The sequence below is a fragment of the Nothoprocta perdicaria genome, unplaced genomic scaffold (genome assembly GCF_003342845.1).
Source record: "Nothoprocta perdicaria isolate Ctin4 unplaced genomic scaffold, notPer1 scaffold_13, whole genome shotgun sequence".
Classification (NCBI taxonomy): domain Eukaryota; kingdom Metazoa; phylum Chordata; class Aves; order Tinamiformes; family Tinamidae; genus Nothoprocta; species Nothoprocta perdicaria.
Genome location: NW_020454427.1, coordinates 1,514,050 through 1,539,219, shown reverse-complemented (window position 1 = coordinate 1,539,219; position 25,170 = coordinate 1,514,050). Strand labels below are relative to the sequence as shown.

The window sequence follows — 25,170 nt, the reverse complement described above, 5'->3', positions numbered from 1 at the left end:
TTCATGACAGTAAAGTAAGATTTCTTCAGCCACATTTAAATACTTTCTAGAATGTAGGTCTCTGAGAAACTCCTTATCAGAAAATTTGTGCCTAGAAATTGAAGTGCATATTTATTTTAGGGAAATATTTTTGTTTATTTTCTTAATGTTTATTTTCACTTTTTAGGTGTTTTTATGTGGGAAGTGTTTACAGAAGGAAAAATGCCCTTTGAAAAAAGCTCCAATTATGAAGTGGTAACTATGGTTAGCCAAGGACATCGTTTATATCGGCCCAAACTAGCCTGCAAGCTGGTGTATGATGTCATGATGATGTGCTGGCAGGAGGTAGGTGTTTTTTCTTATTTTTTGCCTTTGAATTGACAAGAGCTCAGTCTAGCAATAAAAATTAATCTCCAGTATCCTGTCTGTGTCTCAGGCCCTGTGCTCAGGGGTCTCTGGACCCCTGCTTCCCGAGGGAGTATTTGTTGTTGGAGCTATTGGAAATGGAACAAAAATGACCAGGATATTCTCCATAAATAGGCTGTTCAAGAAAGAGATGAAAAGGAGCACAAAGAAAGAAATGTGGCTTCTGATCCAGTATTGATTGTGCATAAAAGATGGGAGACAATAGATGGGAAGTAGGACAGAGCTGAATGTTCACAGCTATTCACAGATGATGGAAAAGGTCTGAATTTGCTTCATTTAACAAAAATAAAAAGGAATATTGAAGGATTGTTCTTCAGTCAGGTCAGTGGGAGAATGAGTTTGATTTAGTCACTAATATCTGTCCTACATGGAAAGAACAGAGTGGGGAGGTTACTGATCACAGGTTCTACACACAAAACTAGATGCAGATGAAGAGAAAAGGCAGAGAGTCAAGGTTTAATGACACATGAGATTTAATAACACCTATGGGACAGCTTTGGAAGGCACCTCCATGACAAGGGTCTCTATATTTCCAGAAACAAAGTTCTGAGGCATTAGGGAAGGAGGATATGGGGAAGGGGAAGCACTGCCCACCTCATTCTTCCCCCTGAACCAGGATCCTCGGTACAGAGGAGGCCTCCTCTTTCCCTCGGGATTTTCTAGGACTTTGTGCCTGCCCGGATAAGCTCTGAATGGATGCAGGGAGGGCAGGGAGAAGTAGGGCATTGTGGCTCTGTTATGACACCGAGGGCTTTGGAGGAGTTGCCTGGAGTGTCGAACGTAGCAGCACCACTTAAATGCAGAGATCTGTCCTGGATAATCCCGAATTCAAGCTAATGAACTCAGAGAGAGCCCTGCTCTGACGAGGCCGTGTTACTGTCCGTGGCATGGATCAGATGGGCAGTGCCCAGGCAGCTGAACGCAGCGCCGCTCCGCGCTGCCGCCGGGAGACACGCTGCTCCCCCTCGTCCATCTCCTCCCGACCTCTGGCACTGCCAGCCAGGCTGCAGGACGGAGCTCATCCGTACGGATGCTTCCAGGCTTCCCGGTGTCGCTCGTTGGGGCTGGGTGTAAATATTTCTAGCAAAACTGTTTCAGAGTGCCTCAAAGTGGAAGTCTTAATTCTGTGCTGCCTCAGCTTGTTAGTCGTTGTAGAAATGTGTCAGAATGATCAAAAAATATTTCTAAAGGAATGCTGCTCTGCCCAAATATAAATTATATAKAAAATGCAGATTAGGATACTGTTGAACCTCAGCAGGTAAATCTGAAGATTACCAAAGAAAGATTAAAAATGGACTGTACTACTGATCCTCTTGATCCAGAAGAATATTGACTGTTCAGCTTTCAAAGATGTAAAGGGGCAGGAAAAGCAAATTTAATACTTGAAGYATCAATTAGTATGAAACTTTTTTTCTTCAGTATTAAAGCAAGACATCTATTAAAATGTAGGTTTATATAATTATATGCCTCTAATTTTGGAGAACACAATCAAGAAAACCGGAAATTGAAAGAGCCAAGTCATTCATTTATTTTTAGTTGGTCTTTGCCCTGGAGATGCTTAGGAGAGAGTGYTCTTTCCCAGAATAAAGCTGGCATACTCTTTGATACTTGTAGTGGAGAAGTTGTCAGAACAAAGAGTAATTAGTCACCAAACCAACTGATGAATATGTAAAGCTTACAGAGTGCTGGTTTATGAAGCAAGGAAAAAAATAAAACAACTATYTTTGGAGGGCTGCAGAATTACAAACACATATATAGCTTAAAAAGGCCATTCACAGGAACCAAGAAATTTCAAGCCATTAAATTTTGTTTGTATAACCTGCTTGGACTGGCCTTCAAAATGAAATAATAAATCACCTCATAATAATCATATCATGATAAGCTCTTTGTTAAGATTTTTTGAATATTGGTAATTATTTATAGAATTTATGTGAGCATTAATGAATTGATTAAAAGTTCATTAATTTCATCAGGGATTATTAGTAATGTAAAGTCATTTTGCRAATATCAAATATGACACAAACAGTAGTAATATATTCAACCTATCATAAAATATGGTTAACTATAGGTGCCTTAAACCTTGGCTAATCAATTTATTAGTAACTTGAAAATGCAAATGGATACCGAAGCATCAAATTTTAGAAGATATTATAAATTAAGTTGTTAAATGGAGGAAAAGTGCAGGTTACACAGACATTCAAAGCACAATCAACAGGCAGTGAGGTCAGCTACGAGACTACGTCAGCGAAGCGGCTCCATTAAATGAAGCAAAGAGGATGTTACGACACCCATGGAAGGATATGGGAAAAAGAAAAAGAGTAATAGAATAATGCTGCTACATTAATCTATGTAGTGGTCTGCTTTCTCAGTCCATAAAATAAGCATTGAAGTAAGAGACTTCAGAGCTGGGCACTCAAAATGCTTAGGCCTGTGAGCAGTTTGCATGAAGAAAGGCTGTGACAATTTACTAGGGGTGGGAAATTAGGGAGAAAAATGGAAAGGAACAGCAGAATGTGAAGAAACGAGTCRTGTGAAGTCTGTCGTCCAGCAACACCATTTCAGTTTGTCCAGTCAAATAATAATGTGAAACTTAATTGCAATAATAMATTCAAAACCAGCACAAAGAAATATTTTTTCCACATCACACTTACCATATACGCAATGATCATCTTGATATCAAAACCAAGAATTTACCAAAATTGACATAACTTTAGTACGTGGTGATAACAATGGGGCATGCTTTTGTTTGCAGAAACCAGAGGCACGGCCTACTTTTGAAGACTTGCTTCACATCATCATTGACATTGCTGAGGGGGAAGAAGCTTTCTGAAAGAGAAAGAGCAGCCCAAGTACTGGAGAGGAGCCACATGCAAGACCTGTAGCCTTGTTTCTGTTTTAAAGGCTTAAGCTGCTGGGTGTTGTGAGCGTGTGGGGAACCTGTGACACTTGCTGCACTTAGTTATACTTGGGAGTTATACACGGTGCTGGGAAATGTGCACAGTGCCTTCAATAGGAGCAGTTCCTATATTTTTTTCTGAAAAATCAGCATTGCATAAAGGACAAGCTGAGCTCTCTATGGAGAAAAAGAGAGAATGTGACCAAAGGCTAAGAGCCTAGTTTGCATTTGCTGGGTTGTGCTTATATATCTACAGTCCATGTTTCTGAGTTTCTCTTTGCCCAGACAGTAGAAATGGTGGTATCAGTAGTGATTTGTATGCTTTAAATTTGAAGGTATCTATTAATTGTTAGTTACTGACACTGAAGTGTTTCCAGAGATTCTCCAGAAACATTGTTTTTCTCAGATGGTGGATCTGTGCCTTATCAAGAACTCAAAACCTGCCTTTTTCCTTTGCACGCCTTGTAAAATGTCGAGACCACCTAAGACCTCTCATAAACCAAAGACCTTCCAAGACGAGTCCAATCGTTACTTAGGAAAAATAAATCCAAGATTCAGCACAAGCTGCTGTCAGTGTAGTATAATACCTTGTTTTTGATTAATTATAATTTATATGCTGTATGTATTGTAAATATATAAATTCTCTACGTTTATTTATATAAAATGAGTGTTCTCTTGAAGTTTCCAAGCATGAGTTTGTTCATCCTTAGCTTACTTATGGAACTCAATATATGAGACTATAAATGAAAGAAATTACACCCCGTATATGYGTTAAAGGAGATATCCTTTTTCTGTCTCTGTTACCTGTATGTGCAATGATCTCACCTTTCTGTTCTTAACAGAAAATGTCATAGTATGTGTGTGTGTTGTATGTGTAAATAAACTAAATATTAACTGCTGTTTGGAATAATGTTTTGCAAATAATTTACTGACAGACATTGCTTCATCAGCCAAACTCACTGTTCATTAGTATTATGAGGATGTGTATGTCTATGCATATATATGTATGTATATATCTGTATATATACATATGCTCATAATACTGACRTATATGCATACATTATGTATAATAATGTGAATATATATTTATGTGGTCAGATGTTTACCACAGAAATGGCTGAGCTACTTTTTAGAGGTTCCTTGTCTTTTCCCATCTGCTGGAGATTAAACAGACTTCAGTGAGGCTTTAAATTAGCCTGACTATATTATACCTACAGATGTGAGGGGTATATGTGCTTCAGTTTTGCTATACTCACCTTCTGACTATGTTTTCTTATTTTTGTTGYGGGCTTATCTGTTTTTAATTACTGGTGCCCCTGACTGCTCTGTGTGACGGAGAATGGGTTGTCRTTTTGCAACAAGGGTTTTTCATGTGAAGAAGTGTGTGGTCAGGCCTATTTCAAAACAGGTTATTAAAGTGGCCTGTAGTTAGCTCAGTGCGGTCCAGCACTGCTCCATTTCAGTATGTCTGTAATCACTTTYGGAGGTGCTTGCATCCCTCCACTGCTTTTTCCAAGCCCTTCCAGAGGGACTTCCTTTCAAAGGAGAGAAGGCCTCTTGTCTGAAGAAATGCTTTCCAGGTACTCAGAGCCACCTAGCTAATGAATTAATGCATTTTTTAATGCATCTAGTCCCAGATGGTAAATTTTGCAAAAGATCAGATAAGCTCTGTACTTAATTCTTTTACTGACTCTTTGAGTGTCCTCAAAGACCCCTTGAAATTTTAAACTTTACTTGATTTTGAATTACTGCTTAGCTCTCCTGATTTCTGTAAAACATGAGCTTAATACTAGAAAGTTTCTTTTTTTTTTTTTTTTTAACAGAGATGAGATTAGTATCTGCTTGTGTTTTTTAAGGAAGGWAGGTAGGTGGGGCCAAGCCGTGTTTGTGTTCTACCATTATACCGTGCTTCGTATCAGAGCTAAGAGCTCAGCCAGGGGTGTTGTTACTGGCACCCCCGACGACCGAAGGATTAAGGACTGCATTTCCATCTGATTGTGAGCAGACAGCCTGACATGATTCTCTCTACCTGTAAGTAAACTGAGTCACAACATTTTGATCTTTGAAGTTTTGTTTTGTGCAGCAATTTTGTGCAGTTAGCTACCTATGAAAAATTGCCATGAAAGTACCAAGCAGCAATCTCTCGTGCGAGTTAGATGATCTGTGTTCAGATTGCTTGTCTTGACTTTCAGAATTACTGGCATCAGAGTTACTGACTAATCTAACTGCAAATCTAACTGCAGAATTACTACGATATGAGTGATTATAGACAAGTATTGAGCCTACTTTCCTACAGCACAGAATGAACTTCTGGGAAAGTGAAGAATGCCTGAACTTCCACGTGTAAAAAGCTTGAAGTTTGTATTTTAAAGTATTTTAGAAGCAAACTATTGATTTCTGGTTGATCATTGGTCTTCTGGTATTGCAAAAAATTGTCAGACCTACCTGTTCCGGAAGCATATTGTGTGTTGTTATTTGTTTTTGATGGGGAAAATTAAGTTTGAGTATTTTGCAAAGTGTCTTTGCGTACAATTAACCTACCTGCTGTGCAAGAGCAAGAACTTTGTGCAGAACATGGCATGAAAACGCATGTCTTAGAACTGGACTAAAACACTTTCAAAATTAGCAATGCTTTGGGAAACAGTGAATCAGAAAAAAAGAAACTCAATCTAGGAAGCTTGTGAAGTAGTAAAATTATAAAAAGGAAATTATAAAAATTCAGTTCTAACTAAACTTTTTGCTTTTGTCTAGCCCTTTGGTGCTGCGTCCCAAATACTGGTAAACAAAGTGAATTATAATTGGGGATAGGAACTAGCCCTATATGCAGCTATAACAACCCAAACCCTGCTGCTAGGTTTTAGGTGTTGTGGAACTTCATTGTTTTACATAATTTGTTAAAAAGTTAGCTGCAAGTTTTTAACAGATATTTGACTGAGAATCAAGTTCTATAATTTCCACATATTCCTCATGTTTCTCTTGGTATCTTTTTCTCTCTTTCCAAAACGGTGCATGTAAGAAGTCTAGGTTTGGGCATCATAATTCTATAGGCTAATCTGCCTTTGGATATATAGTAGAGTTGGTATATGTATTTGTTTATCAGTCCAGAGAGATAATATGTTACTATTTTTTAAAAAAAGTGTTTTCCTCCTACTAAAGGCATTTCTGGAAAAGAAAAGGCAAGAGCGATGAAGTTGGCTACACTTTACTTTGTGAATTCTCTGTCTGAACTATTTGAACTTTGATCTCACAAGCTTTCCTCAGGTATTGGAGAAAGGGAGATTCTTCACACCACTAAAGAAGGAAGTCTTGGTAAAGTAGGGACCAAGGTGTCAAGGCTTACATATATGAGGCTCCAACAATCTCGCATATATTCTAAGCTAATTTTTTTTAATGATTTACACCTGCTGAGGATTAAAGCTAAATGTGTTTTGGTAGCTTATGTTTTGACAGAAGTCAGGGAAATGTGCGCTGAGGAGCCAAGTGCAGCCGTGGACCCTGGGGAAAYCTTCCTGCCTGTGGATTAATAATAAGCAAGATTTAAACAATGTTTCCAGAAGTTTTTGGGAAAATTTTTGATTATACGAGAAGTAGGACCTGAAAAAAGTAAAGGGTCCGTAACTGCTTTATTTTAAGAAACTCCTGAAAATAATTGRCTATTTAAAGTTGCTGAAAATTTCTTTCTGTTAACCTGTTTCATTTTAGTATCCTGTCCAGACATTGTCGTTCATTCGTAATATGGTAAATCCACTTGGCCTCTGTTCTGTTCAAAAACTGGAATCCAAAACACGATCCAAGATGTGATTTCCTTACAGAAGCAGAACTCTCATTGATATCGACAATCATTAGTTTTTAAGTGCTATCATGATTTGTTAAGGTAGGGGGCATGAGGGTCAAGGCTTGAATTTATGATCTTCCAACAATCTTTGACAGATGTATAGGGCTTTGCTAAAGAAAAAGGGCTTGATCCAAAATTGGAACCAATAAAGAAGAATCTTTGCAATGGTTTCAGTGATTTGAATTAGGGCATAATACGAAGGAAAATCAAGAAGAAATATTTAAAACGGCACATTAATTTTATTTATTTTCCACTTCTTTCTACTTTTAAAGACAGCGAATTTTTCACATTAAAATGAGTTTGTATTTTCCATTTTGAATATAYGGACAAGCAAGATGGGTTACGGGAGCGCCGGGCAGGAAGCAGTCAGCACTGCTGGGGCACCTCGAGGCACCTCGAACGTGAAGATCTTCCTATGCTGCTAGCAGGAGATCAAGATATGAGCCAGGCTTGGCACGTTACTCATTCGGTGCATCAAAGCCTCTAACTTTTGCAGTGTTGGCCAAGTCTTTCTAAACAGCGTCACAGAGCAGCTTTTCTGTAGTGAGCTAGGAAGTGAAAAACATTGATTTTAAATTAAGGGAGAAAAAGAATCTTCACATATTTTGCTCAAGAAGTGTAACGTCACTGCCAGTGACTCAAAATGTGTTGATCAATGCATCAGTTTTTGTTAAGATGCTGCTGTTCCAGCTTATCAGGTCAATATTTCTGTATTTGCAAACCACTCTGCATTCAGAAGCAGGACCGAGTCCAAGGCCTGTAACTCTTAGCCCCACAGAACTGAAGGCCTCTCTCTGTGTACGTTGCTTGATACTGTTCCCTGGAGACTTGGTGGTTTTCCAAAGAGGAATTATCAACTTGCACTGCATTAATTTCTTCCATCTTTAATTTCTACTGAATTAATTGCACACTGCTGCAGGAATGCTGCGTAGCCAATGGAATTTTGGAAGCTGTGTTGCAGAACATGGAGCTAGTCATGGCTATGGGGAAGCTGATTTTCCAAGAGCTGCCAGTGCCTTCCTTCAGGATGATGGATATTTGTTGGATTGCTAGACAGTGGTTCGACGTGTAAAATAGCAGGAAGAAGCAGGAGGAGCAAACTTGGCAGAACTCTCTTTCTCTGCAGGCCCAAGAGTTTGCTGCGCGATGGGCCTATCTGAGCTTCACTCTAACCTGAGCCTTCACCTCTAGTCTGCCAACTGCAGCCACATTTTGTGATCTTTGGTTCATTAGACACTCTAACCTCGGAAAAATAACTGGCCAAATAAAAAGCATGTGTCTCATGAAACATCCTAATCACAGCTTTAATCTAGAAGCTAAATAATCTTATATATATGCTTGATATGTTTTCAAAATCATTGCATGCGTTCATTTATTGCTAATTGCTTTTAGCATAGCAAAGGGCATTCAGATATGAAAAGCAACCACTAGAAGAGCAGGCATGAAAGTCACTGATGGCAAAGTCTGAAGGTAGGAACCTCACTTTCACAGTAGTAGTCAAATCTTTTAGCTCTTACTAGAACATCATTCTTACATAACATTGAAACTCTGCAGTGCTTGGGCTAAAAATATCCAGCGAGTCTTCTCCTAAGGAGAGCGAGTCATCTAAGGAGGAATTATATGTTTAATTAGACTAGATGGTATAATCAGAAGCAATAGACGAGCTTGCACATGTCAGCTTCCTTTTGGCACAGCACTAACTACTGATTAAACTTCAAGGTAATAGCTGAAGTAATAGAAAAACAGGATTTTTTTTCACCCACATTGTTTGCTTTTTATAGAACATAGAAGCCATTGTAAAAGCTATTATAAAACCTATAAGAATCTAGGTTGGGGAAAAGCACAATTCCTTCCTAAGGTATTTGGGGAATTTTGGTAAGCAAGTATGTAATTATTCATGCTGAAAATTAAACAACACTTTTTCTGCTGAAATTGGAATAGCACTTTTCCTCGAAGGACAGTTCTTGCAAGCCAACATCACCATGCAATACATTTCCGGGACACTAATACTACTTTAGAGGCACTTGTTCTTTAGCATCCTGACTTCACTTTGCTCTGAAATTTCTCTTTTTCTTTAGGAATGGGAGAACAATGCTAGTAAAACTGAAATATTTCCCATCTTACTATAAGGAAATGATCAGTCATTCCAAGTTTGTTTTCATCTAGGATCTAAGTAGGTAGACCCAATAGTAAACTCATGCTAGAGACAGGTAAAGTTAAGGTGATACAATTTTTACGAATGAGGAATAGTTCAATGGACCCCAGAAAAATATGCAGCAAATAAATTACATTGCCTATATCTTCTGCTCTGATTTCTTTAAAGAAAATTGTTGGTGTCAGCTGACTTGGGTATTTGTAATCCCCAAGTTTTGCATAGCCGTCAGTGGAAACTTTTACCAAGCAGTTGATGCTGTCTTCTGATTAGTGCAGGCTTGCCAGCTTCCCACACAGCAGACGCTTCACAGGATGCAGCACTCTAAGCGAAATTGCCCCACAACTTTCATGGTAAATACTCAAACCAAAACACGTACGAGACAGGGCGCTTCCTCTTCCGACCCAGAACTAATTTGATCTTATCTTCCTGCTGTTTGACATTCTCTCTTCCTTTATTAGGGCAAGATCTTTTGCATGCTCTGTGTATATTTATAGAGAAAATCGTCCCATTTTCACCAGTTTAAGTGAGAACTGTTAGGCCTTTGAGGGCAAGGATTCATAGTCTCAACACACTTTGCTGTTGCATTGGTAGAAACTACTATAGGTCACTAGCTAGACTGTCCTATTTATCATACCAGAGAGGATTTGATCACTAGGATAAACAAGACAAGACAAAAACAAAATGCCATGAGGGGAAACAAACTGGAAGGCACTAGTCAGAGTGTACGAAGAGGTATCATGTGAACACTAAAGCAGCTAAATACTGAGACTTCAGGAAGATCGTTTCAAGTGTAGGCCTGAAGCCTCTGCCAGTGCTACAGCCTCAGGGGTGGAGAAGGGCCGGGACTTGCTGGTGTGGGATACGAAGACTGTTTTTGACTGGTGCAGCTGGGCATGATGGAAGCCCTTTCTCTATATAACTATCTCTTAGAGTTAAACCATAGCCACCTTATGACCTTAAATCAACCATAGCCACTTAGCCGCCACCTCCTGCGGTGAGGGCCCCAGGTGACAGAGGGGACAGAAGCCAGCCTACCCTGAGGCTGGGGGTGACGGACACAGGCAAGACGAGGATGGGGCTGGTGTCTGGAGGAGGCACCTCTGGAAGTGTCTCGACCCTGGGGCCCCTATGCTGTTCCGAGCAGTTTCCTTGCGGCCTCGCGGCTGCTTGGTTCGTGTGGAGATGGGGAAGAGCCTGCAGGTGCAAAGGGATAGAGTCATAGTTACAGGTGCTGGATGAAACCCTCATAGCATGACCAGAGTGACCACAAACCATGCAGTCACCTATTTCAAATCAGGTCATCTGACATGCTTAAAACCAACTGAGAAAACATCGTAACTTTCCTGCTACTCACACCATATATCCTGAATTGACTCATATATGTATACAGATGTCTGAGGTTTTCTGCTCAAGCTCATCAGCTCTTTGGCATGTAGGTGAGAAGTCCATCTTTGGTCACTTCAAACCTGTGCCAAAGAACGTATTCTGTTAGTAGTTTAACTAAAAGCAGGAAAATCACTAGCAACACAAAGAGTTGAATTGTGTCTTCTTTAATAAATCTTAAAATAAGAAAAAACGCTTTTCTTATCAGGGTGGCTTTATGTTCAGCTTAAGTAATCTAAAATCCTGTCATCACTGAAGGTGATGGTTCATCTCCTGTCTAGGGTCACGCTGCCTTTGGTTGCACTGGTGGAGTGTACATGGCTGTGTGATCAGTCAGAACAGGACTGATCTGGCTGAAAATTCATTCTCCTTTTCTTCTTTTTCTTTTTTTTTTCCATTCTTTGCTGATTTCATGAGCTGATTTAATTCATCACAGTGCCTTCTAATTACTACGGTCAGTGTAAGGGATACAGCAGCAACGTGTAGCTGGGTGGGAGAAAAGCTCTGCTCTCTCAGATAGATGCAAACTCAGCTTTAATGATTTACCAAGTATTTTGTGGTGGGACAGAGCTAATGATACTGCTAAGTACACCTCCTAGGCCTTAATTCTGCAAGTTATGTAAGCAAATTAGCAAGAACACTGCAAATGTGTAAAATATTCCTGTTCACAGATCACACCATCCAGTCTGTTTTCTGCTGCTGTTGCTGCTGCTGCACAGTGCAAAAAAGGTATGTGAAATGCATAAGCTCTTCAGCAATTGAGAGAATCAAAATATTTGCACCTAGAAGACTTTCAGTGATCCATTTGCACTAGAGTGGCTAATTATGCAGAAGTTTAAAATAAGCCCTACCCTATATACCCCTAACATGAATGAAGACATCCTTATATATACATGATATACACATACACATATAAATATATGTGAATTTTTTTAATGAACATTTATATCTATATGTTTACTCAAGTATTTCATGTTCTTTAAAATTAGAGCCATGAGAATGAACGTGGACCCAGATACCGGCCTGGTGACCAAGTACTCGGCCTCACAGAAAGAAGTTGCCTACACATCTACTCGGAAGTACTGGGTAAGTAACGCTTTGAAAGGCATAAAAATGCATGAGGTGATGTGCCACGCAGTGGCCTGCTACCAGAACCAGTACAGAACTAACCTCTGAGAATGTATTCCTGTAATTGCCTTCAGAAAATACAAGTAAAGGTGTTCTAAGAACTACACTGAGTGTGAAAAGAGGGTCACAGTGGGTTTTGGAGTCTGGTTGACCTCACTGGGAGACTTGGCTTGTAGTCACCGGTCAGGGTAGTTCCCATTCGACCCCATGGGTATTTGAGCAAGGGAGGTGAAAAGGGCTCAGCTCAGCTGCCATGTGACACATTCCCCTCAGCTTTACTAGATCCAAGCAGAATTAATCTGAGTTTTCAAAGCACAGCTGAGTGCAAACCCAGAACCTGAACTGTCACAAAAGGAGATGGTTGCGTCTCTGCTGATTTGCTCCCAATGTCTGCAGTGCCCTTCCCATCCATGTTGGTTTTTGAGATGAACAGCCAAATTCCTGGTTACCTTTTTCAGTGGTACTCTGCTAATTTGCACTAACTAGGGAGTTATCCCAGGATTTACATTGAGCAGCGGTCAGAGAAAGCTTAAGGTAAATATATACTTGGCCTATTACTTGTTGTGCTTTTCTTCGTACTTTTGGCTCTGATACTCAAGCACTCAAATGTAGGTCTTGCTGTCTCGTAAGTGGCTGAGTGATGGTATAACACAGTGAGAAATAATGATCAGGATTTACTCCTTTTAGTAATAAAAAAATAATGTTAGTAATAAAAATAATACTAGTAACTGGTGAAATGAGAAATAATAAGGAAAAAAGACAATGATGAAATATATATATATATATTTTCTTTCACTAGCATAAGAGGCGGGCAGTCCAACAGTTTAAGAAGAAGGCGTTACCTCCTTTACCCCCTGAAGCCTTGGAAGACTATGCAGAAAAAATCAAAGTTATTGCACTATATGATTTTTTTGCTAGAGGACCCTCTGATTTAACACTCAGGAAGTCAGAAGAATACATCATCCTTGAAAAGTATGACCCCCATTGGTGGAAGGCAAGAGACCAGTATGGGTAAGAGAAAGGCATCTGTTTTAATATATTCTCCTGCACTGAAAGGGGGAAAAGAATCCACTAAAATGAACTCCTGTTAAAGCAAGTAATGGTACAAGAGATGTGTGACATTTTGGAGATAGACATTTTTGGAATATTTATAAATGCTTTTTCTCAACTTATATTTGCAGTGAGAGTCCAAAATATTACTATTTTTTATACACATGCACGCACACATTTTTATTTATATAAAAACTTTGTATAGATCCAAGATTAGAACTGAGAAGCTTGGCTTCTGATTGAGAAGAAGTATATATTTTTTTCTTCATTTTCTTTTGGCTTTAATTGAAACTTCCAATTAACATGCTGCTCTAAGCACTCTGCAAATACTTCCCCCAGCTGACCTGTTTGTTTCAGTAACTGTCACCAGCTGTGGGGCTCATACATTTTCCTGGAGTGGAAGGATTTAGMCTTCTATTCAATTCCTGCATTGGGATTCTGTATCTGAAGATATAGAAAAATAGCTTAAATAATCCTATAATTCAGTAAAAGATGTATATCTGAATTCTTAATAGTTTGCATCCTACCATAGCATTATCCTCAATGTATTTGTTTCAGGAATGAAGGTCTAATTCCCAGCAATTACGTAACTGAGAACAGGCAAAACAATTTAGAAACCTACGAGTAAGTGCACTTGAACGTGATTGTTGTGCTTTCTTTTCTCAAAACGGGATGATTCATTGTAGAGCTTGATCCTTTCATCTTTGTTAGATATATTAGATACAGAGATTTTACCAGAAGTTCTCTCTCTCTTTTTTTTTTTTTTTTTCTTTCTTCTTTATTTTTTGTGTGTGTGTGTGGAAACCTTACTCTTTTACTCAAACCGGTTAATTCATTCTGCACCGTGTGCTCTGGGGGTACAACCCGCCCTGAACACCGTAACGATTCGTTTGCATGAACCAGAATGTCAGAATCCAGATGTTTCCTATTTGCGTGGGTCGACTACACAGCCTTTCTATATTATAATCTCTTTCTGTTGTGAACAGGTAATTAAGTGACTAGAAGCTGATTCTGCCCAGTGAGAGATTATTATGTGCAATGATAACTCTATTTGGCTTTTGGACTAGGAATAGTGCAATAATTAAGAAGGATTACTCCTGTTAAACAGAAAACGATGGTGGTGGTGGGAATTGCTTGCCCTCTTTTTTTGTTTGTTTGTTTGTTTTTTAAGAATATCAGGAGTTAAAGAYTGGATTTCTCTTTCTTGTAGCTGGTACTGCAAAAATGTAAACCGGAGCCAGGCAGAGCTTCTSTTAAGGCAGAAGGTAACTCAGCATATTAACACAGCTAACAGTAACTGGAAAGGTCTATGAGTAGAGGCACCAAGAATGTTTCAGCAATCAAATCCAAATCTGTTTGGCAGAGAGAATACCTTAAAATAAAGGGACAGCTTTCTGGAGTGAATGTATAGGGTAGACTATGGAGACCTCCCAGTATTTTAAGTTTTAGTCCCAGCAAATTCTAAGGAGATCTTCAATATGAGTTTAATTGGATTTTATGCTGTTTGCTAAGCTTATCTTTTATCCAAAACACTGAAGACTGAAATCTCTCTAATAAGCAAGATACTAAAGTGGCAGAGTTAATAACCTTCCACCCTGCAATTATTTTATGTATAAAGCAAGTAGTCCATACGCTATTCCACCCTYTATCCATTATTAAAGTTCTTAAGTTAGCACTAATTAAGTCTTTCTAGGTTCTAATTYTCCTCTACTAATTTTAATAACTTTAATTTACAATAAATAGCTTCAGTTAGTATAGTAACAAATATTTCTGTATTTCTTTATGGTTATGTTCTTTGCCTCACGTGTAAACATGTAGAGATCCTCCTCAACATGGACGATGATTTTTCCCGTGATTTCATTAGTTTTGTGAACCATTTCAGAAGAGAGTTTGCTGCCAGTTTGTTTTAGTAGTCAGTCCACAGGACCCAGTAATCAGATACAAGGCCTATTGCAAGGGATTTTGCTTCAAGCAAAAAAGCCCAAAATAACTCTCTGTGGATTTCTTTGCAGTCCAAAGAAGGAGCATTTGTGGTCAGAGATTCAAGCCACCGGGGGCTTCTCACACTGTCTGTGTATTCGCGGTCTAAAGAGTGAGTAGGACTTGCTCTCAGTTGGGTAGTGGGTTGAATCAAAACGCAAAGCCAGATCTTCCCTCAAATTCCTGGGCATGGGATGTGCCCAACCTCTGCTAGACCCAGCTAATACTTCCCAGCCTTCAAAAACACCTAYAGCTGCAATGTGACCCTCATTGCTTTCTTCTGGGCCCTCAAAACCAGGGAGAGACAGGCAGCAAAACGAGAAGAAAGCACTGAAGTCATAAAGGTGAGAAATATAGAAAAGGAGATAAAGGTACCACTGAAGGCACCACTTGCCTTTGGAGAAGCAGAATGGAAAAATCTAATCTTGGACTACATGTGGAGATGTTTTTAGCTCTCTGTAAAATTCAGGTTGTGAAGAGTACGTTAATTTTAGAAGTTTAGATTCAAATGAGTGCTAATTTAGGAGAGATGTATATTAAGAGCGACAACTATTTTTTGTGCATTCAATAATACAAGAATAAATATTTGCACGATAAAATAATAATAAAAAGATAGAGATCTAGTTAAGGACAATTTTTTTCTTARTCAGTGTACCAAGTCATTTGAAGTAGGGAAATGTGTCTTAARGACTTAGATTTTTCTGTACATTCTCTCCAGGTAAAATATAATCAAACCACTACATATTTTTATTCTGTGTGATGTTCTTGATTTCAGAAATCATAGAGGAGGCATTCGACATTACCAAATTAAGAAAAACCACTTGGAACAGTATTATGTGGCAGAAAAATATCTCTTCTCATCTATTCCTGAACTCATCCAATATCACCAACAGAATGCTGCAGGTAACACATCCAAGCTGATATGGTTTTACTGCTGATGATCATTAGGAATTTGAGAGAACRTAAATAGCACTTTTTGCATTCCTTTCCTTATAAAAGGAGGCACAAGTTTCCTCGTTGCTGACAAGCTCAAATGTGCAGTGAGTCTCTTGCCAGAGCAGTGGCTGCGAGGTGCACATACCGTGCGGGAAGTGAAACTGCCGAGCCGATGCACACGAATGAAGTGAATTTTACAGAATTAGGAGYGTCACCTTCACCTGCTCTTCATGCCGCTGGTTCATGCTTGACTGAATGTGACTTAGGTTCAGCTTGATTATAATTCTTTGCTTGTCTGAAACGCAGTAACTTGCAGGCATGCAATTAAAGAAAAACAGGAAATACGCTCGGCCCTAGCTGGTGATTTTGCCAAAACCCCCAAACAGTTGAAAGGCAGAACTGGGGACCACAAGGGCTCTGCAAGACTGATTTAGAGCCTGCCAGAGTTAACCACCTCTGCTTGGTTGCTGATGCCAGCCTTAAATAATGTCTAACAAATTAAAAAAGCCCTTTGTCCTGGCTCTGCCTGTCATTTGAATACAGTCTAAAATCTTTCTATCCTGAAAGAGGGGAGATGGGAAAAGATGCAGAGGCCCCTAGCACTGGTGAGGAAGGAAGATATAGGAATGTATAGAGGCTTTTTCCTGGGAGAGGAGGACTGTAGGAATTCCATGAAAGAAAAAAGGATCTGAAAGTCTTGGGAGAATGGAGGGATGTAGAGAGCCCTTGGTAGGCAGCAAGAAGTAGCTTCAGAAATAAAGGAAGCATCCAGCTCCCTTGTGCTTGCAGGAAAGCAGGTAGCAACCAAATGAACCTTCCAGGTGTCATAGGAAAGCAGCAAGGGATGGTTTCACTGGTACATCTGGCTCCTGAGCTCAAAGGGAAACCATAACAGGCCAAAACTTTTCTTGTGATGGGAAATAAACCTGAAAAATCCTGCTGAAGGAGAAAGCCTCGGTGGGTGATACTGGGTGTATAAAATTACCAGCACCCTAGAAATAAGGAAGAGTATCACTTTTGGTTGTATGGAGGTATATTTTTGCAGTGGGATAAAGTTCATAGTTAAATAATAATGCACTTTCAAGGGTGTAAAATGCTATGAAAATTTTARTTAACTATTGAACTAATCAACAATTTTAGATAATGTTTCCTTGAGGTAGGAACTGCCTTATCACRTATACTGGTACAATGACTGGCTGGATCTCAGCTGGTACCCCAAGGTGCACTGTCATACAGCTGTTAGCAATACTTAATAATAAATAAAAACAATTACGTGGCATTTTGAAAACAGCACCTGTCTCCCTAAACAGTAACTCATCTGCCAGGCTGAAAAGAGGCCGTCCTCTCACTCACTGTATTTAGGGCCTTATTGAATATAGTTTTCCTCAATATCTTCTCATTTATCACTTAATGTGAGAAACAAGCTATTTTTTTTTTCTGAGCAAGCTCTTTTTTGAGAACAGATACTGTGCAGCATAGTTAAAAATGGGATAATCTGTCAACAGAATATTATTGCTTTGCCTCCTACAGGTCTTATCACTCGTCTCCGGCATCCARTTGGATCAATGGGATGTTCCTCACCAGCAACAGCGGGGTTTCGTTATGGTAAATTTTGAATAATGTTTTGGTGAATGTTTAGGAATCGGTCTACTCAGAAATTGTATTACACTTATCAGGTGAATTATACCATTASATTGGTGTATTTTCCCACTAATAAYRCACACAGAAACAGTTTCATGTTCACTGGAAATAAATGTTGATTTCCTAGGAAGGTGATGGTACCAAAGGGAACATCCTTCTGGATTCATTCAGGTTAGCACCTGTTGTGCTTCTTTTATAACTTCTAGAGCATTTCTTATGTGGAATTTTGTAAGCAGACCTAAGACTCAAATATGCATTTAATGGCCTCTTAAAGGATATCTGAATTATTTAAATGCCTGGAAAAAAAATCAATTAATATTTCTGAGGAAGATTTTCTTTGTTGATTCTGCAAGTTTTAGAAATAAGAATAAAATCTTAAACAGTATTAAAGAACAACTAATATATGTTTGTTTTGTGTATCCACAGCAGGAAGTTAATATCATCTGGCTAATGAATATACATATGACAAAACAGGAATCTTCAAAATCACCTGTAATCCCGTGAATGTTCCTATAAATAACAAGTCTTAACTATTAACTGTTAACTATTTCTGAAGCTATACTAATCTACTCTGGATCTTGATCAGAGTTTAAAACATCAAACATGACGATGTTTGCTATAAAGAGCTGTAAAAAACCCTTCATATATAACATATATGAGCATGCAGAGATCTTCAGATATTCCGGGCCCATATTACAGTAGAGGAAGAGCTGTGTTGCTGTAAGAATTAGTGGCATCCTCTCTCCTGGAGCATGGGTAAGGGAAGCTGGCCTGACTGCTACGACATGTCTGTTTCTTTTTGTAGAGGAGTGGGAATTAAACCCCTCTGAGCTGACGTTCATGAAGGAGCTTGGACGTGGGCAGTTTGGAGTAGTTCAGCTGGGTAAATGGAAAGCAACTGTCAAGGTTGCCATCAAAATGATCCATGAAGGTGCAATGTCTGAAGATGATTTCATTGAGGAGGCCAAAGTGATGATGTGAGTCTAAAAGCTGCATGATACATAGAGATTACACTGAGATGATTAATTATATTTATCCCCACAAAACAAAGAACACTGTAAGGACTGTTAATGCTCTTGACATGCAATATAGAAAAGTTGATTTTTGTGGTCTAAATCAGATTGCTCCAGATGCTCAATACACTTGTTGCCAGTCTTTTTTTTTTTTTTTTGTAATGGGTAATACCTTGCTCTGCAAAGCTCTATCTGTGCTGAGAGCTGCTCTTAAGATGGTTAAGTGGAATCTGTAATTCTGTGTCTCTAAGATCACTGACAGATCTTAAACTTGCCTACTTCGTCTGAGAAACTCTATCACCTTTTCTTCTGATTTCCCAAATTCCCTAATGACTTGCCAGTAACAAACGACAGCCTGACTGACAGGGACATTTTTGACAGGCACCTCTGCCACCCAAAGCTGGTGCAGCTTTACGGGGTGTGCACCTACCACAGGCCTCTCTACGTAGTGACCGAGTTCATGGAGAACGGCTGCCTCCTCAACTACCTGCGGCAAAGGCGAGGGAAGCTCAGCAGAGACGTCCTGCTAGGCATGTGCCAGGACGTGTGCGAAGGAATGCAGTACCTAGAAAGAAACAAGTTTATCCACCGGGATTTGGTAAGTATGAGAGATTTTCTGTGAATGATGGCAATGAAGGACTCGCCGTCCTTCATTGTCCTCATGTTCTGTAGGGCTTGGGCGTTGCTGGATCTAATAAGACCACAGGGTTTTCCTGAGGAACGCAGCACTCTGGGTGGACTTCTCAAGACTTCTCAGCTGTTCCTTCACCCACAAGCAGCTGGAAAAATGATGTGATAATTGAGTGAAGTCAAAGCAAGCCAGGAAATTATCATGGAAAGACATCCATGGGATAGGATCCATCCATAGGATTATCACACACTGATCACAGTGCAGCCATAATCTCAGGAATAAAAAGGGGCAGCAGTAGCAAATTATTCTATGTAACAAAATCTCTCTCTCTTCCCTCTCTCCTCTTGCTCTCCACCACCTTGCCTTGGGATTGGGGTATATGGGATATGTGCTTTTCTCCTCTATCCGTCAAGCATCTGGGAGGAGTTTCTTTATATTCTGCTTTTTCTCCAACACTCCTGTCTGGATGCAGCAGAAATCTTTCTGCTCTGCCCATTCTGGCTGCTGGAAAAAAATGGAAAGTCTCAAAAGCTTCCAAGGAGTTCTGATTTCTTTCATGAACAGTTTTTAAAATTCAGAGTAAGTATCCTAATGCCAGCATTCGGGAGTATAGCTGCTTGGATAACTAAACTCTGTATCCTAAAATTTTATTTTACTGTGCAGGAATATATGAAATGTTTTAGCTTATACTTAAAGCATTCAGTCTGACAAGTCTGTGTAAATGATATGATGCAGTGATGAAGCATTTTCATTCACTTGAAGCCAGAATTTCCCTTTTTATCTTGTATTTTTGAGGRGGTCAATCATACCCTTTTAGAATATAAACTATATGTGTAAGATGAAAAAATAAAACTGTTGTAGTTTTCTAAAAATGCACTGATTTCAACTCTGTTTCTCTCACTTTGCCTAGGCTGCAAGGAACTGCTTAGTCAACGCGAATCAYGTTGTTAAAGTGTCTGACTTTGGGATGGCAAGGTACGAAGACACACACATGACTTTCTGGAGTGCCCTGTTTTCAGTCAGCAGCATCAAGGCCTTAATTAATGGCATGGCTCACTCTGCTGCTTTGGGAACTCCCATTGCACTCAATTTCCAGGCACTTGCTGAAATGCTGGGGCTGCTATTTAGTGGTTGCACCGTGGCTGCCTGATACATTGTTCTCTTGCTACTGGTAGAAAATGTTTTTTTGACATATCAAAAGTGATTTTTGAAAAGCTCAGTGAGTGATGGGCTGCCAGGAGCTTAAAGAAACAGTTTTTCCCCAAGGTTTCTGAGTGCTGGGGAGGGTCTATATAAGCACTGACCTTCTCGGGGCCTTCATAGCAGGAAGTGGCCTGTGCTCACCAAGCAGGGAAGTGGCTTTTCTGCTTAATGTGTGGACCAGCCAAAGGTGGAGAAACACTTGGTATTTCTAGCCTAAGGATACTTGCACGCTCACAGTTTGTGACTAAACAGTTGTTTTTAAAAGGTCATGCTAGCCCATGTCAATGCCTGTTGGATGCTTTGCTCCCTACAAGTATTACCTCAGCATGAGGAGGCTGAACTCATCCAAATTCACCAAAAAACAAGCATAGTGAGGGACAAAAATGTTGTCAGGATCCAACCTGAGTAACAGGGACTCGAGTGGCTCATGGTGGCTATGGGGACCTAGCACCAGGTGGGTGTTGGAGGAACCTCCCTCCCATCCAGGGAGGCCACTGCGAGGCCACCACGACACCCTGAGGTCCCTCAGAGCTTGCAAAGCTCCCGCCCCAGCCCTTTCACACTCACGRTGACCTCTTTCTGTGCCCGCACCAGACTAAGAGAGGGAAATCGAAGCAGCGGTTTCTCTGGGTGACCTTATTACGGGCGCTAAAAGGAGTTCATGCTGCTGCCTGCCCTGAGAACACCTTCGCTAATGTAGGTTGATACCAGGAACATCTACAAAACTTGTACATACACAGGGGTCCATCTGCCAGCCTTGCAAAATGTTGCTCTCACACTTCCAGAGCCAAAGGGCCCTCATCTTCTTCACTGGGAGACCTTCGCATAGCTCCTATCAGCTTGGGCAAARAAAATTGCCCTTTCAGTGAACCGGATTTTTTTGTTTTTTGTAACATATATCTCACTACTTGCATGACAGAAAGGGTGCTCAAATATATGATGCAATTGCTTTGTTTTTCTATATTGACCCAATATTTTTGTTGAATTATAAAGTGCCTGGAGAAATGTATCCAAAATAAATTGCTCTTTACTGTTAAAATATATTCTATTTCTTGATTTCTTCTTTTAAGGTATGTCATTGATGATGAATATATCAGCTCTTCAGGTGCCAAGTTTCCAATCAAGTGGTCATCTCCTGAGGTCTTTCATTTTAAAAAATATAGCAGCAAATCAGATGTCTGGTCATTTGGTGAGTCGATTAGTTTAATGTGCARCAACATAGTGTGTTTCTCTGAAATGTCTGATAAGATTTAAAGAAGTGCAATATTCTATTGACATTCCCTCTAGCTTATCTTTAGCTTTAGTCCTCCCCCATTTTTTAAATCTCACCTATGTTAGAAGAAAGTGTTTGTGAACTCTTTTAGAAGTTCAAGGACCTGGTCTGCATATCCAGATTTGATATCCTACTTCTCCTACAAGACAGAAATTTCATTATTCCTAACGTTTATTTTTTCTAGGTAATTTAACAGACATAGTCTTGCACATCAGTCTACACACGGTCCTACTAATCATGAAAATACCCATCCACCGAAACCCTAGTTGTCAAAAAAATTAATTTTGACTGAAATAGGCGTTCTTTATATTGTTGCCATTAGCCAAATACGTATTCATTTCAGTAATTTAATAGGCCATTTTCTTAGCTGACTTAAATAGGGGGAAAATTGTATTATCTGAGAATTTTGCCAGTTCTCTCTTCATTCAGCTCAGGTTGCTCTTATTTTCTTGTCATATTCAAAGCAAGGAGTGTTCTGTTTGTTGGTTGGTTTTTCTTTTTTGGTGTGTGCTTCTGATACTGTCAAATAACTTGTCCTTCTTTTTTTTTCCTCCCAAATGTTCATTTCTAGGTGTACTGATGTGGGAAGTCTTCACAGAAGGCAAAATGCCTTTTGAAAGTAAATCAAATTCTGAAGTTGTCCGTGAGATTTCTGAGGGTAACCGACTTTATCGACCATATCTGGCACCATATACTGTGTACAAAGTCATGTACAGCTGCTGGCATGAGGTTTGTTGCTTTTACTGTCTTGTGATATTACTTTACTGTATTCTTCATTTTTAATGCAGACCTAAAGGCAGCTTTGAGACATGAGGCATTAAATTTCATACCAGTGTTATCAGCTTCTGCAGCACTCACTGTTCTTTCCACAAATCATGGCTAAGCTTACAAGCCTCCGTTTCTTTTGGTTGTTACATCCAACAAAAGTAGGGCACATCATTAATACAACAGGTCTACATCATCCTTGCTCTTGACTATTCCACTGTGGTCTCACTTCTCACCTGCATCAAATGTAAGGTGTAAGACTTCTTTCACACCCTGTCATAGCTTTATCTGGCTCTGTTCTGAATGATGACCTTAACATATTCCTGTCCAAAGCAGCGCTGCCTACAAAGTACAGATTTTATAGCACCTTCTTTGGATGTATATCTCACTATAGCTGTAGTAATGCAGCAGACAGTTCCCTTTCTGCTCTCTTGTGTGGCCCCTTTTCATTCCCTCCTCTCCCATTCAGTACCATTCAGGTTTTTGTTCTSACATCTACCCATGAAATTTTCCCTATGGCAATACTTGAAATAATGCAACAGGATCGATCCTTTCCCAAAGGCCCAGGGAACATCCCTGAGTATCATGGTTTCCTGAGTGTTTTCCAGTGATYCTTTGCAGCTGGAGAAACCCTATGGAAGTTCTGGTCCAGAAACAAAATAAAAGATTCTTAAAGAAATTTTAGAAACTCTTTGAAAAGTGGCTGTGCTTATGGTATAGACAGGAAGCTGTCTATTGACTTTCTGACACATTGACTTGAAGAACACATGAAATTTTTCTCTTGGGTAATAACCTTAATATTTTTTTCTCTATATTAGAATCAAATGTAATTTTAAGTGGTAGCTTRTTGTAACCATACAATAATGTGTAACTATATTCTGAAGTTACTACCATAATTGATCAACTCCTAACATGCATTTATCCTCTACTTTCCTTTCAGAAACCCGATGGACGTCCTACTTTTGCAGAGCTACTAGAGACCCTAACAAATATAACAGAGATGGGATAGTCAGGTTTTCACACACCTTTTTTTGCCGAAATATTAGCATTAAGACTCAATAATGTAGTTGATACAAAAAGCTCATTTCTTTACAGTCTTCTTTACTTATATCACAGTGTCTGCACCCTAAGTATTGAAGCAACTGTWCAGATTTGGCCTAATTTTGTTTTAGTCATTTGAGTACGTATCTCAGGAAATTTGGTTTTGGACTAGGAAACCATTTGTTTTCAGGGAGAAAAGTCTTCTGTCTGAAAAGTAGTASCTAAACTTTCTTGCCCTGTAGGCCTTTTCATTTATTTTTTTCTTCCAAACAAGAGTGTCACTAATTTCTGTAACAATATTAATAAGAAATGATTTGTTGCTTAATACAGTTTCATGGACTGGGGAATACAGATGGGTGACAGCTAATGTGATGCAGGAAACTCTGCTGAAGCTCTAAGTAGGTCGAGTTTAAGGACGAGACCTTTTGCACTGCGAGGCAGGCGATGCTGAAGCAAAGCACCAGTATTTCAGCAGCAGCGATGGTGCTGCTGAGCTCACCCACTGACCACTGCAGCAGCACCCCATGTTTGCTCGTCCGTAACCCAGATTTAGGTTAATATTCGTTTCATTTACTCTTCRTTTTGAGCAATGACAGAAAAAGTGAAGGCTATTACTTAATAGTTTAAAGATGGTTATTTAACATAAGAGTTAGGCCACTGACAATAAATAGTTTCTTAACATGTGATTGCGTTGTGACATTTATAAAAACACGCATATTTGATTTTATAGCATTTTTCAGGCAAAATAACTTAAAATTATCTGAAGAATGAAGAAATTCTTTACAACTTAATTTTACTTTTTTTCCCCCCATTTCCGAATCTTAAAGATAACTGCAACAATAAAATGAAAYATCTTAATTTTGCCCAATTTTGGATTTCTAGGAGATAACAGTATCTCTAGGTCAAATTCACTCTCCATAACTTTTACTTTATGATAGATTTTATCCCTAGGGAAAGCAAGCTCTTCTATCATTCACATTTTGGGGAGTATTTTCGAATAGTGTTTTAAGGCATTGCTGCTTCAAGTGAAACGCGGTATCTTTATCCTTCTTTTGTTACCTGCTAAAAGAATAAGGTAAAATGAAACAACACTGCTGYGCACACACAACAACTTTGGGCCTAGGCCACAGCCACGCGTTGCTTTTTAACCAGCGATGCCAAATTCAGTGTACATCTGCAAATGTAAAAATACATGGAGCCTTTGAATAGTATATGAAGAATTTCTTTTAATAGCTCTTGGGAAACGGGTTTTGCTACATTTACGACCACGGGTTAATATATAGCTAGCAGGTTCAACGCTGCTGGGCAAGGGAAGGGAGGCCGGCGTGCCCTGAGCAAGCAGTGGTGCCACTGGCCCCAGCTGCTGGGCAGGCCCTGGTTAACACGTGGGGACAGGGCCGTTTAACAGCCAACAGCGAATGCCTGGCAGGGAGTAAATTCAGGTGCGTTGCAACGTGCCTGGCAGCACTGGAAGTCTGCGCTTCAGCAGTGTTGAGGAAGGCCCAGCAGGACAAAGGTCAGGTGTATTAGGCTTGTTTACTTGCCAAGAAGAGCTACACCCATAAATAAAGTTTAGCAATTGGCACCCCAGGCCTCGTGGGTGCTGGGAGCTCAGCTCAGATGCCGACCGTGTTCAGAAATCAAAGCACAGGAGCAGGGCAGCTGGGGCCAGTATTGCCCGATTTGGGGCTTTTAAACCCTCGTGTGTTTGTGTGAGAGAGACCTAGTTGCGAGGCTGAACAAGTCCTCAGCACCTGTGAAAATCCAGCTGATGGCTGAACGTGAGGAAATGGACTCGCAGCAAGGCAGTGCGAGGGATGAGGAAAGAATGCAGA

The 25,170-nt window shown here is 39.7% G+C and overlaps 2 protein-coding genes across 2 annotated transcripts in view; both read left to right on the top strand.

The window, feature by feature from the left end:
- Positions 1-4,135, top strand: part of TEC (tec protein tyrosine kinase) — a 46,742-nt gene extending 42,607 nt beyond the window's left edge. The window contains exons 19-20 of the mRNA XM_026033548.1: positions 167-324; positions 3,158-4,135. Of these exons, the coding sequence (XP_025889333.1) occupies positions 167-324; positions 3,158-3,235 (236 nt within the window). The 3' untranslated portion in view covers positions 3,236-4,135. The remainder of the gene's footprint in view (positions 1-166; positions 325-3,157) is intronic.
- A 7,185-nt stretch (positions 4,136-11,320) lies between these two features.
- Positions 11,321-23,891, top strand: LOC112942570 (tyrosine-protein kinase TXK-like). The gene is made up of 14 exons (XM_026033541.1): positions 11,321-11,403; positions 11,664-11,760; positions 12,608-12,813; positions 13,411-13,476; positions 14,063-14,117; positions 14,865-14,944; positions 15,608-15,735; positions 17,299-17,373; positions 18,215-18,386; positions 18,804-19,020; positions 19,964-20,028; positions 21,327-21,445; positions 22,101-22,258; positions 23,235-23,891. The coding sequence occupies exons 1-14, from the start codon at positions 11,321-11,323 to the stop codon at positions 23,301-23,303; spliced, it is 1,590 nt and encodes a 529-aa protein (XP_025889326.1). The 3' UTR covers positions 23,304-23,891.
- Positions 23,892-25,170: the final 1,279 nt, after the last annotated feature.